The 15,089-nt window shown below is 32.5% G+C and overlaps 1 protein-coding gene across 2 annotated transcripts in view; it reads left to right on the forward strand.

The window, feature by feature from the left end:
• The first annotated feature begins 946 nt into the window (after positions 1 to 946).
• cue (Low-density lipoprotein receptor repeat domain-containing protein cueball) overlaps positions 947 to 15,089 on the forward strand; it is a 37,305-nt gene continuing 23,162 nt past the window's right edge. Inside the window, exon 1 of one of the 2 annotated variants that reach the window (XM_076122946.1) lies at positions 947 to 1,164. In XM_076122946.1, the coding sequence (XP_075979061.1) occupies positions 1,101 to 1,164 (64 nt within the window). In that variant the 5' untranslated portion in view covers positions 947 to 1,100. The remainder of the gene's footprint in view (positions 1,165 to 15,089) is intronic. The other variant, XM_076122945.1, reaches the window with a different exon arrangement.

The following is a 15,089-nucleotide window of genomic DNA, read 5'->3' on the forward strand; positions in this document are numbered from 1 at the left end:
ACGAATGAGCAAATCTAAAACCACAAACCGCAATATCATTAGAACTCTACCGTACACATATGTAAAGCTATTAGCTGTAGTTCGAAGCGTATGTGTCCTGATTCCCATGAATTCTGGAGTTTGAACCGAAGTTGGATTGTTTTTAAGGATTGACTCTCAAGCAACCATATTTTTTTGTGAAAAGAAAATACCTGTAATATCAAACCTTTACTTGCTTAATTTTCCAAATTATTTCTTGTAAAAATATTCGCCCTTGGGGAGCTATCTTATTAACAAATATAATTTTAATAAGTTTAACAATTACAAATTAATAATAAGTATTAGAATTTTTCAGTATACCAGTATTAAAGACACACTACAAATGACAATAGACTTATCAATATTCATATAGGTAACATGCATATAATCATTTCAGGATGTCTATAATTACATTTCAATAACAAATTTCTATAACTTTGAACATTTCCACACTGCATGAGTGCTAAAATATTTTGCAATAACTAACGAATGGTGTACTTGAAAACAGTTTTTGCTAACAATTGTCTATTTGATACTATAATCAACATTCACTTCCTTTTGCTGCTTTTATAATTAACTATATCCGTTTATTATATTTTATTCTTGACCATCAATCTTAAGAAATGTGTTATTGGCCCAGTTATTATGGGAACTGTTAAAGGCTATAGGAACGTCTACTTGTTCTATCTACATATTTTCTTTAAGCTGCAGGATATCATGACTTGTACGATTGTATCTATTACAGTAAACACTATATTACACATTAGCAATTATTTCGAAGGCGCTACAATCGTGTTAGTAGAGCTCAAGGGCGTAAATGAAATCGTACGCAGAGGTAATTGTTGACGAACACTCCCATCCATGATAAGAGCTACACGCTATCGCATGCGCAAAATATCTTCAATGAATTTAGATTCGGCGTTCGCGGCAAGCCGGCTTGAACTCTTTGCAGAGTTTAGTTTCGGTGTAACACGCGCACGGCGTGGTCGTGAGTGACGCGCGCGCCCTCTACGTCCAGTTGAAACTCGACAACGTATTGCAAACTAAATGTGCATTTAACTGAACGTAATTTATGAAATAAAATGATGAGAATACAGTGTCTGTTGGCTTTTGCAGCCCTCTCCGTGGGCTTGGCGCACTCGTGGGGTGAGTACCGCGCCAGAATCAGCTGATTTACTACTTTTAAACACGTGCTATTTTTTGACATTATATCGGTTATATAACACGTCATGAAGACCTTCCGTATTTTAAGAGACATCATTGAAAATGATTATTAGATACAGAGTTGTCACGCGATAAGTTGAAACCACTCGATGTCAATAAGGGTGAAAATCGCTTGGCGCCACGGCGCCATTGCAAGGGGGCCGTGAGTCACGTAGGCCACTAGAAGCGTTTCGCGAACATCCAACCGTTTTAAGATGTTGTGAAGAACACCGCAATGTCATAGATTTATTTAACCACTATAACTAGCCGTACTATTGCGCTGAAATTTGGAAACGAATGTTATCAATTAACAGTACAATTCCATAAATAGGTGACTGAATGTTTACTAACTGCGGCGTGTGGCGGATGAAAAACTATCCATTGCTTACAAATAAAGTATTTGAGGGTAATTGGATGTCATTATGATCATGATTTTCACGTAATGCTAATGAATGATGTTTATTAAGGATTTTCATTAACTACGAACTTAATATTACCTGGATTAATTATAATAGCATTATTGTAATAGATAACTTGAACTTGGGTGTTGTTTAACGTATGAATATTAATTAATTATGTGGAAGTAAAGTATCTATGTGGCGGATTATGTAACGGTATTATGGCAGGCTCAGAACGCCGGCTTTAAGGGCGACTAGGGCGTTTGGGGGCGGCCGAACGATCCGGCGGGAAACTGTCCACGTACACCGGCGCGTTTCAGTCAGGTTATGTTGATTTTTAACATAATAACCCTGAAACGCGGGTATTGATAAAAATAATTCGGTGACGTGTGTGATTCGGTCCAATTAATTTATTTCGATCAAGGAAATAGTACGACTTCACTAATTATGCTTTTGTTTTGTAGAGGAATAAATCAATGTGGTATTAGGTAGGTAGATATTATACCTATGTAATCTTACTATGAACATATTATAATGTAGGCCGATTAGTAATTTATATGTTACATTTGAAATACTAACTAGGTAGGTAGGTAAGTAGCTGATGCGGAGAGGGTCCGGGAACAAGACCCGAATGCACACCCGATGCGTCAACGCCGCGTCGGACGGAGGAGAGCGGCGCATGACCGCCGCCCACCCTAAATTGGGTCTCTGACAGTGGACTGGGCATCCGCTGTCAACTTGGGGCGAGACTCCAAGAAAGGTCGATGGCCGTAGTGTCCGGTCTATCGAACCAGCTGGTTTAGAAAGGGCCTCCGTGGAAGGGGCAACCGCGTGGCGTGCGACTTGCGGTTCTAAGCGCAAGCAGTTATCCCGTCGCACGCCACATACGCGGATCAGGCAGGCACTCGTGGGGTTTTAGTGGGTATGACCGCCCTTCTGGCGGGAGAGTCCCACATAACCCTGGGCTCCACCCAGGGACCAGGGTATGCGCAACGCATTTCCCCACGAAAAAAAAAAAAAAAAAAAAAAAAAAAAAAAAGGTAGGTAAGTAGCTAAAATATAAAGTAGGGTATTATAAAAAAATGTTTGACAATTTAAAATGTGCAAAATAATTAATGTACCTACCTAACTAAGTAGGTACCTACGTCATATAAAACCAAGTTCTTGTAAAAACAGCACACAAACATGTCTTTAAAATCAGCAATTCATCAAATTTTATTTGCTTTTGTTGCGAAAATTGTAAATCATTGCTAGCATTTTTATTTTCACTTAGGTAGGTAGGTACCTCAGTTAGGCCAAAGTTCGATTCCAATTAGAAAAATATTTAGGTGTCTACTACTCTGTTGTTTACTTATTTTTTTATGATGATAAAAATTTACTAATGTTTTAGAAGTACTCTATAGGTATTCTAAAAAATATAGGCATAACTATAATGTAGGTATATCTTTTACTCTCTGCCTCCTCCTATGGAAAAATTATGTGTCTATGTAATGTTTGTATGTACCTATATAATATACATCTACAAGTAGGTATACAGTCATTCAAGAAAGTTACTAACGTAGGTAATGTAGTCACCTGTAATCTGTCTCTTTGGTATTCATGTCAAACTAAGTCATTGGAAAAAACTTAGTTAATTTCATAATAATTAATTAATTAATACTATTACCTGGAGAGGAAATAATTATCATTACAGTATTAAGTACTATGTACCTACTAAGTACTAACTAATTATGACAATTTCAAACCGCATTTACGTTTTCTCTATATATATAGGGATTTTGGATTTTAATTTAACTTGGAACATGACATGTGTGAATAAACATTACGCTTATAAAAAAATTATAAAAATCTGCCTACACCTACCTGAAAAAGGCGTGATTTTAAGTGTGATAGAATGCTTTTAAAGTTACTTTCGCTTTTGACTTCACCATTGTTTATGAATGTACTAAAATCGGGCTGGAAGTATATAGTAGCTTGCTTGAAAAGACAAAAAACTCACTACGATCGTATGAAAGTAGTCACAGGAAAAAGCTAGCATAGAATTAAAAACTCATAATTCTCTTTTAATATAAAATCCAATATCGATAAGATATCTATTGAAGCATGCACCACGTCAACAGTAAATCAATAACATGGATATGACAAGGTGTATATACAAACTACATGTATTTGTATACAATGTTTATGTATAAACAAACTATCACAGATTGTATATGCATTATATACAGTGTATAACAAATATGCACTCGGTTAGCATTGACCTGTGTGTCAATAATAATAAACATATACTTGTTTAAACTCGTTGACAGTCGTTACCAGTATTCAGAAGCTTGAAAGTCTGACAACCAGTCTTACCGAGAGGTATCGTGTTATAACACAGGGTTGTGGAGGTCCGATAGGCAGTCGCTCCATGTGAAATACTGGTATTCAGCTGCATCAGGTGCGACTGGAAGCCGACTTTAACATAGTTGGAAGAAAGGCTAGGCTTTAAACTATATCCAACGGCTTTGAAAAAAAACACGGTCCGTTACCTCATTAGGTAGAATTATGTGTTTTTTTTTCTTTTACATGTCACTATCTATCGGATATCGGAGTATAGATTTGTAAGCCACAAATCCATAAGCCGTAAAACTGGTTTTTAGTATAGAATTTGAGAAATAACACCTTTAAAGTTGAAACCCTCTTAGGAAAATTCACACCAGTCAACATTTTAAACGGGCTTATTAGTTTTAAATGTACTTGTACCAGAAAAAAGTAAAGTTGTTAGTGAAGAAAGTAGAATAAACTATGTTTTTTGCATCGTGGCAGACACGAGGAAAGCTTTCTTTAGAGTGACGCAAATAGAATATTGATTGAAGATGCTACTGAGACGGTGGTTTAGCTGAAGTTTTTAAACATCTGTGGTACGCTTAATCAAATCAAATCAAAATTGTTTATTTGTCAAACATAGGTATTTTATATATGATCTTATATCTTACATAAATGAAATTATTTGTGTTTGATTATGATTGAGTTTATACAAATAAATAAAGTAATATATTTATAAGATATGGGGAAAAAGACTAACTGCAGAGGATGGAAAAAGACTGTCAATTAAAGTATTCCTCTTTCAACACGTACGATTTCAGCACCACAGCCTATTGTAGGATAAAAAATAATTTTAATTATCACGAAATTGGTTCTGTTAGATAGCTACTTCTGAAAATTATGGTTAATTTCTATGACAGTTTTTAGCGGTAGATTAATTAGTTAAGGGCTAAATATAAACTGAATTGGCGCTACACGAGGCAATTACCTTATCTTTTTAACCAAACCTCAAGGAGAAATCCTAATATCTGAATAAAGAAACACTGCATCGATCAACTCATTTGAGTACGTATAATTATCGTTAAATTAGCAGTACTAATTGTCAGAACTAAAAGGAAACTGGTGTTTATTAATTTCTATTAACTATTCGCTATTTAATGATTTGTACCGCGAAGAGTTTTTGCCGGACTAATTTTATGAACTATTAAACCGACTTTAAGAAAATGGGGGAAGATCTTAAATCGCCTGTATTTTGTATATCTCAGAACCTTTTATTGGGTGGACCGATTTTGATGATCTTTCTTGTTGGAAAGATTTCATGTGGTCCCATTTAAATTTGATCCATATTTGACGAGTAAGTTTTGAGGTATTCTTAAGTCTATTCGAGGTGCTACTAAATAAATATTTTATTTTGAAGTAGATTTCTTTATTGCTATTTTATTACTTGGTGATTGTTTAAGTTGCAGTCACTCATCATGAGTGGATACCACTTTTATCTTTTAAAAGACTACAACTAATTGTGAGCGTGCAGAAATAATTTTAAAAGGATTTAAATTAAATTATTGTCATGGTTCGATAATGACAACAATAGAATAATGAGCATTATTATGGATACTTAAATTATCATTATATTTAATACATTTTACGCGATTTTCTACGGTCAGTACTATCGCGCATAGATAATTTGTCATTTAAAATGAGCCTAAAATTAGTCCTTACGCCACCTACTAGAGGCGCTGATCTAATTAGGCGATCGCCAGCTGTAGATAGACATAGAAAATCGCGATACAAGTGTCTGCTTTTCGTAAAATTCAATGTTTAACTATATCTTATGAATCTATAGCCGTCTTATCTTAGCGAAATAAATGTAAGAGAAATAAATAGGATTACACTATTTGAAGATTAGATTAAAAATGGAGTTAGTTCTTAGAGAAAGTTCTTCACCAGCTGTTTATTGTGCACAAGTCATGCACCTTTTTGACCCTTAAATAACCACACACAATGAATTTAATCGACTCCTAAGGCCAACACTTTTTATATTCAATAACCATTATTTTAAAAGGTTCATTGACACTGGTCGATATAATGGTCTTATTTGTTCTTGATTTTACAAAAAACTTAATGTATTTATTTTTTGGTTGTTTTCAAGCAAAATTATAATCACGCAAACTTTGATTACACATTATTAAGTTGTTAATCTGATTACATAATTAGAGATTGAATGAATTATTGAACTAATATTTCAGTGCTGAGATTTTTTTATATTTTTCATGACTGATTGATCATAGGGTTTTAGAAACTTAAAATATGGAAGTTCGGAGCTTGATATACCCAAGTATGGTAAAAGAGTACAGAGATAGCCCTGCTACAACTATCAAAAACGAATAATCGTTGAAATTTCGTTTGATTATCATCTTAGTAATTTGTATCCGACAAAAAACGTCGAACTATGGTATAGTAATACAAGGCATGTTATCCGATACCACGTACTCCTTAAACCTTCAATATTTTAGGAATATTCGTTCTCAAAAACCATCGTAGTTCCTCGGATTCTTCTGAGAATACTGAAGTAAAAAAAAATGAATATTTTACGAAATTTCGTTCCTAAGAACTAACGTAGGTCTTTAGATGCCTCTTAGAGTACTAAAGTAAAAAACGACCATACAATGAAACCAGTCTAGACCTGAGATCTCAATACAATTACACCTTAACTATAACAAAAACCAAATAACCTTCTAACAAAACATTGAAAAGATAATTTCACGTTCCCTTCCATTGACTGAAAATTAAAGGTAGGTAATAAATAATGTAACGGTTAGTAGAATTATGTCAGCAGTTCGTGACAATTGCAAGTAATTATTGAAGCCTTGATGTTGCTCAAGGAAATAAGACTGCATTATTTGAAATTGTAACATCTATTATAGTATTTAACCGGTCAAATTCTCACTAGACAATGTAGTCTAAGTTTATGAATGCGAAAATTTGAATGTGTGCTCTCAATCACGCGAAATAGAAATGCGAAAGTTTGGATATGTGTTACCAAATTACGCGAAAGCTCTAGAACTGATTTTTGATATTAGTTTGTAACCTGGATCAACACATAGGACGCATAGGATTTTTTCATACATACATACATGTGATATTTATGTATGTATAGGGTATTACATATTTTTTACTCCGGAAAATATTTTTACCTGGGCGAATACGCGGGCTAGTAAATTCATATTATTATGTAATAATTAAACTAGTTCCTTCTACGAATTTTAGCTACAAGTTACCGGTAAATATTTGCGGATGATCGGTTTAAACTTCAGGAAATAAAAATTTGGTTATAATAAGATACTTATCTGGTCTTAACGATATTACAACTTCCTAATAGATATTAAACTTGTTTTAAATAAACTAGCGAAAAGGGTGATAAGGAAACAATTTGTTAATTTTATTAAAGCCCTTTTGATACAAAGTCATTTTTTTGTTGTTGTATGTTATGTATTATATCTTACGATCTAAATGTGACACACAAGTACGTACCTATAAATAGGAATATGTGGGCAAATCTGCTGATAAATCATTACATTACTGCACTTGACATCTTATTATAAGTGGTTAAAAACTGCGGAAAGCTTTTAATTTCAATATACCTTACCAAGTGTATTTTTTGGTCTTATAATAGTATCTATAGTTCTCTATCAATAATTATGTGAATATAAAATGTTCTGCTGAAAACATTCAAACTTTATTGTACTTCAATAATTATTTTCTGCTTCGACATAAATTGCGAAATTTTGATCATCTGTGTTTATCTGTATTTGTTTTCATATAATTTAAATAACACAAATTCAAAATGACTTTCATTTTACATTGAATAGCATTTTTTAATTGTCATCATGGCTCATTATAATCTTTATTAACAAATATAATATTGCCACCTGCGGAAACATACGCAATATATTTTTTTGCTGTGTAATGTGCAATACTGTGGTATATTATATTTAGTAAATGCTATATACATTCGAGCGATTATGAACCAGTTTCCTGAACGAAAAGTGTTAATTGTTCAATGCCGAATGTCGTTGAACTCGTGCTAATATGAGCTGTATTGTCTTATGTACTGACACAGTTCACCTTTTTAAAACACGGAGTAAAAAACTATTGAAAACCAACTAAGACGAAGGTATGTCCTTGTTATGACTCATGACGTACTCATTTGGAAATGCGAATCGCTGACTGACGGTAATTAATCGGCTTGTTAGTTACTGGAGTAAGATCCTGCTCAAGTCTTATATAGGACCTTGAGACACTAACACCGTTCATTAAAGTGAGTGTTAGCAGTTTTATTTACGTCTTGCAAAAATACGCGTTATGTAACTTAGACGGATTCTTTGGCAGTGAGTTTATTGAATGTCTGTCGCATGCCCAATTACAATCAGACATTCGGGTACTATTCCGACGGCGAACATTACCGAATCGTGTTTTCCGAATTATTTCAAACACCTTGTAACAAATTGTTACACTTACGTGTCACGGGGAATGTTACAAAAAAATTAGCACAAGTACAAATTTGGATTATTTGTTAGATAATTATGTATACTAGTATAATGCGCCGACCGTGCCCCAGTTGACGTGCAGTGTCATTGTTCTGATCACAATACAAGTCAGAGGTTGCCAGTGAAGCAATTAAATACGGATTTCTAAAATCGGGACGATTCGCGTGATGTTTCTCGATTGTCGATGTCATTATAATTGATTTGATTGTCTTAATCGTTGATTGTTATTGGAAAAATTCGTGGATTCGTTCTACTTTTGTTGTAAATGTTAATCGTTAGTCGTTAAGCACTCTTCTGATACAGTAAGAAAGACTGATGTAATTGGATTATTATCGATTTATAAATGACTGGTTGCTTGTGAGGTGCATGTTGAAGCCAAGAGTTCGATTTTTAGATTATTTAGCTTCAAGTATTTTGGTATGTTAAATATTTGTACAGTCGAATGCATGCAAGTAGATGTAATTTCGTCATAATAACGTCAAATAACACTTTAAGTAAAAATACCCAAAAAACAAATGTATTAAACATAGTAACCCACCTAAATATAAACCAATTATTTACTTTCCATAATAAGTAGAATATGATTCCATTTTTATTTAACAATTAATGTATCCCTAATTTAATACACTCCTTTAACCTGGAAAAGAATTAAAGTACAGTAAAGAAGAAAATGAAAAACTTACGCAATTATACATAGTTAAAGTAGTATATCTAATTATAGGTATATTACTATAATGTTAAGGTATGTCGTTACAAGAAGTATCAAAATTTCATCATTATTTATTCTAAAAAACAGAATGCGGAAGAGATATTTATACGGATTATACATAAATCTTCAGAAATCAAAGATTATATACTTATAATCTCAAGATACAATGATAGATTGTTCTATAAACGTTTTTATATCAAAGATATTCTTATATTAATTCTTATCTATACTCAGATCACGCAGGTCTCTCAATTCCGAGTTGTTATCTAAATTATAAAGATATATAGAGATAAATATAGAGTTGTAGATATATTATATCTTATCTACAAAAACATTTTGTAGTAAAACAAGTGTCATAACTAGTTAAGTACTTACTGCAATTATTTTAGGAATTTTAATTAATATAAGTGGATAGTAAAATTGTAATATTCCATTAAGTAATCTAATTTATCAGTTTAAGTGTTTACATAGAAATTATAGACAATTTCTTAGAGGAATAACTATAATATTAATTACAAATTATTTGCATATATTTAAAAGTCAATGATGAAGTATACTTATGTACAGTTATATTAATGAGTAATATACATACATACGTACACGAAATCTTCCTTATTCTTATAGGAGAAGGTAAAGACCAAAAAACGCCACTTGGTGCAATCTTTACCAACTTTCCTAGCAAGTCTTATTTGTAAACATATAATTATATTTCTAAATTTTAAAACCTAGTGTTAGGTTTAAATATTCACGTGACTTAATGTGAGAATCATAAGCTTACTTTCTTCTTCTTACTTTCACTTTAGACCTTAAGTCTTTACTTAACAGTATATTAAATACTATATTTACATCAGAATTCATGTCGAACATGAAATAAAATGTTTAAAAACTGCATTACTTTTGCTGTATACATTTATTTTTAGATCGTACTTGGTGAGGTGTCTCCCTGTTTGTAGAGCTAAAAAGTAATTCGCTTATGGTCATTGGGTACTAAAAACACGTATTTAGACTTACACAATAAAAACTAGTTAATACATTATTATTATCTGCGTAATTTCAGGTATATCATAACATTATTTCTACAAATAAATCCAAATAAAGATTCATAAATCTTTGAACTTGACCTGATCTAAAGGAAACGTACGAAATGGCTTTTGAGGGGAAATCCAGTTATTAATAAGCTTGTCACATTATTAATAATATATCGGTTAATAATATAATTAATAATATCTATTAATCACGTTTGTTGCATCAAGGTCAGTTCTGCTCTTCATATCGTAATACAAAATGTACATGCAATTATATAAATCTCGAAGCGTAAACGCTGATTATCATCAAAGATGATTAATATTATATTAGGGTTTCTGCTTCTTCTCTACTTAATTACTAAACTGTAAATCGTTATTATTTTTATGCCTTTCATCCGGCTTAATATGTGCCATACTTTTTATAAAACCATTGTCTAAATTTCTTGTTTTTAACTGCTATAGAGGCTGTGCGATGATTTATCAGTCAGTCAAGACTCAAGACAAGTCATTTATTATATGCATAGATTTCATTGAAACCATTTTATTTTTTTTCTATACGTAGCTGACGTAATAGCATCTATTCTGTTATCTTTTACCTACTTCAAAATAGAAGAGGTATTATGTTCGAATTATTGTTCTATTTTAATGTATGATCATCGATTACTCCGCCGTTTATGGGCTCATTTTCAAAATTATTTAAACTTCGAAATGGACATGTTCAGTCAACAACCTAATTAGCGATCCTTTGCCGACCAAATAATTAAAATAATCTGTTTTGATAGCTAAAACCAAACAAATTCGAGCAATTTCCAACATATTTCTTATAATTTATAACGTGGGTCCGTACATAGATATAATTGTTTACTTATTTAGTTTTATCGCTTTAACATAATATTATCATTGGAATGCGTATACTAAGTTACGTTCGCAACAAAATATAAATTGGACCGTGAGAGGTCACAGTCAAATTGTTTTTGAGATAAACTTTACTCCAAAAAGTATATTAAATATGTTATCTATACTAATATAATAAAGCTGAAGAGTTTGTTTGTTTGTTTGTTTGTTTGTTTGTTTGTTTGTTTGTTTGTTTGAACGCGCTAATCTCAGGAACTACTGATCCGATTTGAAAAATTCTTTCAGTGTTAGATAGCCCATTTATCGAGGAAGGTTATAGGCTATATAACATCACGCTACAACCAATAGGAGCGGAGTAGCACCGAGAAATGTTACAAAAACGGGAAAAATTATGACGCATTCTCTCTTATGTGACGCAAGCGAAGTTGCGCGGGTCAGCTAGTTTATAAATAAAATGTGTCATTATATTAAATTTATGGTGCCTTAAAAAATAATTAAATAATATTAATAAGTTTCGATTAAACTTATGAATAAAAATCAATAGTTATAATTAAGTATCAAATCTTATTAAATTTTTATAACATATTTAACCTACCCATAAAAGACAGATTCTGAAAAAAAAATAACAGTATTATTTTCAAAATATTTCCTTTAATGGTTAAAAAAATAGAATAAACTACTTCATTATTTTTAATACAATTAACTTTATTACACAACAATATGCTATCAAAATTAAAGAAAATTGGCAATTAATACTGAAAAGGAAACGTTATGAGGAACCACGTTTAATAATTCGTGAAATTATTAAAAATAAATATTGTAATAATATTATTATACTCCTGTGCTGTGGTGCGATTAACTTCAGACAGTACCATCGAGCATCGAGAGTTTGACGATTGAAATGTACTTCAAAATTAGTTCCTACAGCATCAGGTAGGGGCGCTGAAGAGATTTTCATTCAAAATTTGTCAATAGCTAGCCGGTTTTCGATAGTCGATAGTATTGTAAAATTACGTCACAGTTCTTTGTAGGATTGACAAAACTACTTGTATCAGATTCTCCTCCCAATATAAAGAAAGCTTTTGTAATATAAATAGACTAGTCTAAAGGCAAATAGTCGTCACAATCGGCCCATTTGTTGGCCGACTCAATGGCTTTCAAGTGCCTGAGGTCGTTGCTAGGGGGAATGTCAACTGACGCACATCAGTTCCTCTGAGCACGCATTATAGTCTTTGATAATTATACAATGTATTTACAGTGAATGTATACTTACTATAATGTGTATAACATTATACTGATGATATAGCATTATTTGTATGGGTATAAATGTGCTTTTCGAGATGATCGTAGTTATATGTACTGGACTAGCTAAAGCTTACGGCTTCACTTGTGTTGTTATTGTCGTGGAAAAAAGCCCTGTCCTTCTTGTAATATCTATATTTATGTTACTGTAAAAGCCCGAACTGTGGTAAATCCTAAGATTTTCCGGTAAAACCTAAGATTTACCAACTCTCAATGGTAAAAGTCCGAACAATTCTTTTATTTCGAACTTTTACCTCTATTCACTTGATAGATTGTGAATTGAGCGATTCTTTTACTGTTGGATAGCCTATTTATTGAGGAAGGCTATAGCCTATGTAATATCACGCTACGTCTAATAGGGGTAGAGTACCAGTAAAAAATGTTACAAAATGGGGAAAGCAGGACAGGCAAACAAAGCTTTACTAGAAGGTATCGATGTTAAGTCGTTTTTTTAATTGGAACTAACAGTACTTATTGTAGGTAGATACCTATTTACCTGGAATTAGAACACATGTACATTTAAATCATGACCTCGTGTGATTGTATAATTGTGTTTAACATATTATAGCAGCAGTGTACAGACATGTATAATCATAAAAAAAACATGTTGTCATAAAAAGTTTTTAATATATTGTGTAGGTACGTAAAAATTATATTTAATCGTCATTTTGGTAATAATAAATTATTATCAATAAGCAAGCGATAACCCTGAAATTTGGTGGTTTGAAGCGATTAATATCTGTATGATGTCATATTGATTCACACCCTAATAAGTGCGAGTATATTACGTGTCTTTTTTTATAAATATAATATTATATTTGATAAGTATATCCTTTTGACATTTAATATTTTATATTGATATTTTGATCAGGCGATTTTTTTAAATCATGATGTGTTTCAATGATAACTTTAATGGACATCCTGGCTATTGCGATTTAAGTTGAAATATTCACGTTCTATATCTTAAACATTCGTAAAATTCAAAAACTTCTAGATTTACTCAAACATTTCGACAGTTAATAAATATATTTATAAGCATAAGTAGACGGACACTCAAATCTTATGGCTACAGTTTTATTACCTCGCAAATATTTGCGTGAACGCATTATTCTAAGCAGGTGACATTAAATAGAGCACAGCGAATTCTTTACACCCGACGCTATAGTCCAACAACTTAGTAGAGAGCCTTCTAGGCAAGACTCGCGGTCGTCAGAGATATTCAAAATACAGAATTTGAAGAATGATCCACTACGAAATAGAGAAAAGACCAATATCGGTTTGTCCGACCCGTAAATCGAACTCGGGATCTCGTGGTAAGCAGTCGTATACACTTCCAACTGCGCCACAGAGCAAGTTGAAAGATTTGTTATGTATAATCTAGATAAATCGCACAAGACTCTCTACTAACTTGTCGTGCTATAAATCTTTAAAACATGGCGATATCATTACTAAGCACTTTATGTCCGCACTCGTTGACCCGTGTAATTGAATACTTGGCAACAAAAGCTTGAAAGATGAAGCCGATCTGTGTACGTGGTGTGGGTCACGTACGCCATCCCATGATCGATGGGGTTATAGCAAACAATACGACAGATAAGGATTTAATTAACTCCATCAATTTATTTTAAAAATATTAGAATATTTTGTTCACTATTGTACTTACCCTATACCTACTGAAAAGCAAAAAAATATGTACAGGAAAGTTTCGCATATTGAGTAATTAATATATTTTTCTAAAGTATATCATACTGCGCTCGTCTATAAGGGTGAGCTTATTATCAAAAGCAGCCTACTGCCATCTATCGAGATAAATCAACAACTATGATGACTTGCTTTAAAAAAATCTTATGATAAAAATTAGATGTCATGGGCTTAGTTAAAGATAAACAGATAATTACGTATTTTTTAATGTGAGTGAATGTTTTGTCGGGTTTTCAAGGACATTTTGTTTTATATAGTTACTGATGTACCTACTAACCTATGTATTAAAATCAGTGATTGTTGCATGGCGTCCCGTATAGCATTCTTATCTGACGCCTCTACCACTTGATAGACCGAAGTGGATAACGACATAACATAATTATACTTTAGATAAATTACTTGTATTGTGTTAACTACGATACTATAATGTAACAGTACTTGTAGTGTTTCCGTATAAAGAAAATTTCACCTAGAGTGAGAAGAAACATATGCAAAGCTCAAGAGTAAGAGAGATGGCACATCCGACGTCATATTGTGATGACATACCTAATGCAAATAAAATTACATTATCACTTTTTTATACGTAATAAAAATGGTTTTATCTACCTGTATTTGTTTCAAATTAACTGTAGTTATTTTCAACAACGCTTTGTACGTTTCAAAGGACTTTAATAAGAATTATTAGAAGTATAATATACGGGAATAACACAAAAACGCAGTTTACTCCTACCTTGCCTGACGTTTCGGCGCAGTTTACACTGTCCGTCGCAGGCTGACTCTTATAATGTCTCTTCCAATGTGTAAAGCAAGAAGTGGCAAGAACCTTGTATGTATAACGGACAGGCAAACCTAGCGAGTATTTGATAAAACTGTACATTAGCCGGTAGTATAAAACTCGGCTATGCCTGTCAATTATGCGTGCAAGGCTAAAACTATAATTCAAAACCTAACGTGAATGACCGGCGTAAGACATTTTGCTAATTATAAAAAAAATGCATTTTGTTTTCTTGAAAGGCTTTCTTCT

The sequence above is a fragment of the Anticarsia gemmatalis genome, chromosome 14 (genome assembly GCF_050436995.1).
Source record: "Anticarsia gemmatalis isolate Benzon Research Colony breed Stoneville strain chromosome 14, ilAntGemm2 primary, whole genome shotgun sequence".
NCBI classification, from domain to species: domain Eukaryota; kingdom Metazoa; phylum Arthropoda; class Insecta; order Lepidoptera; family Erebidae; genus Anticarsia; species Anticarsia gemmatalis.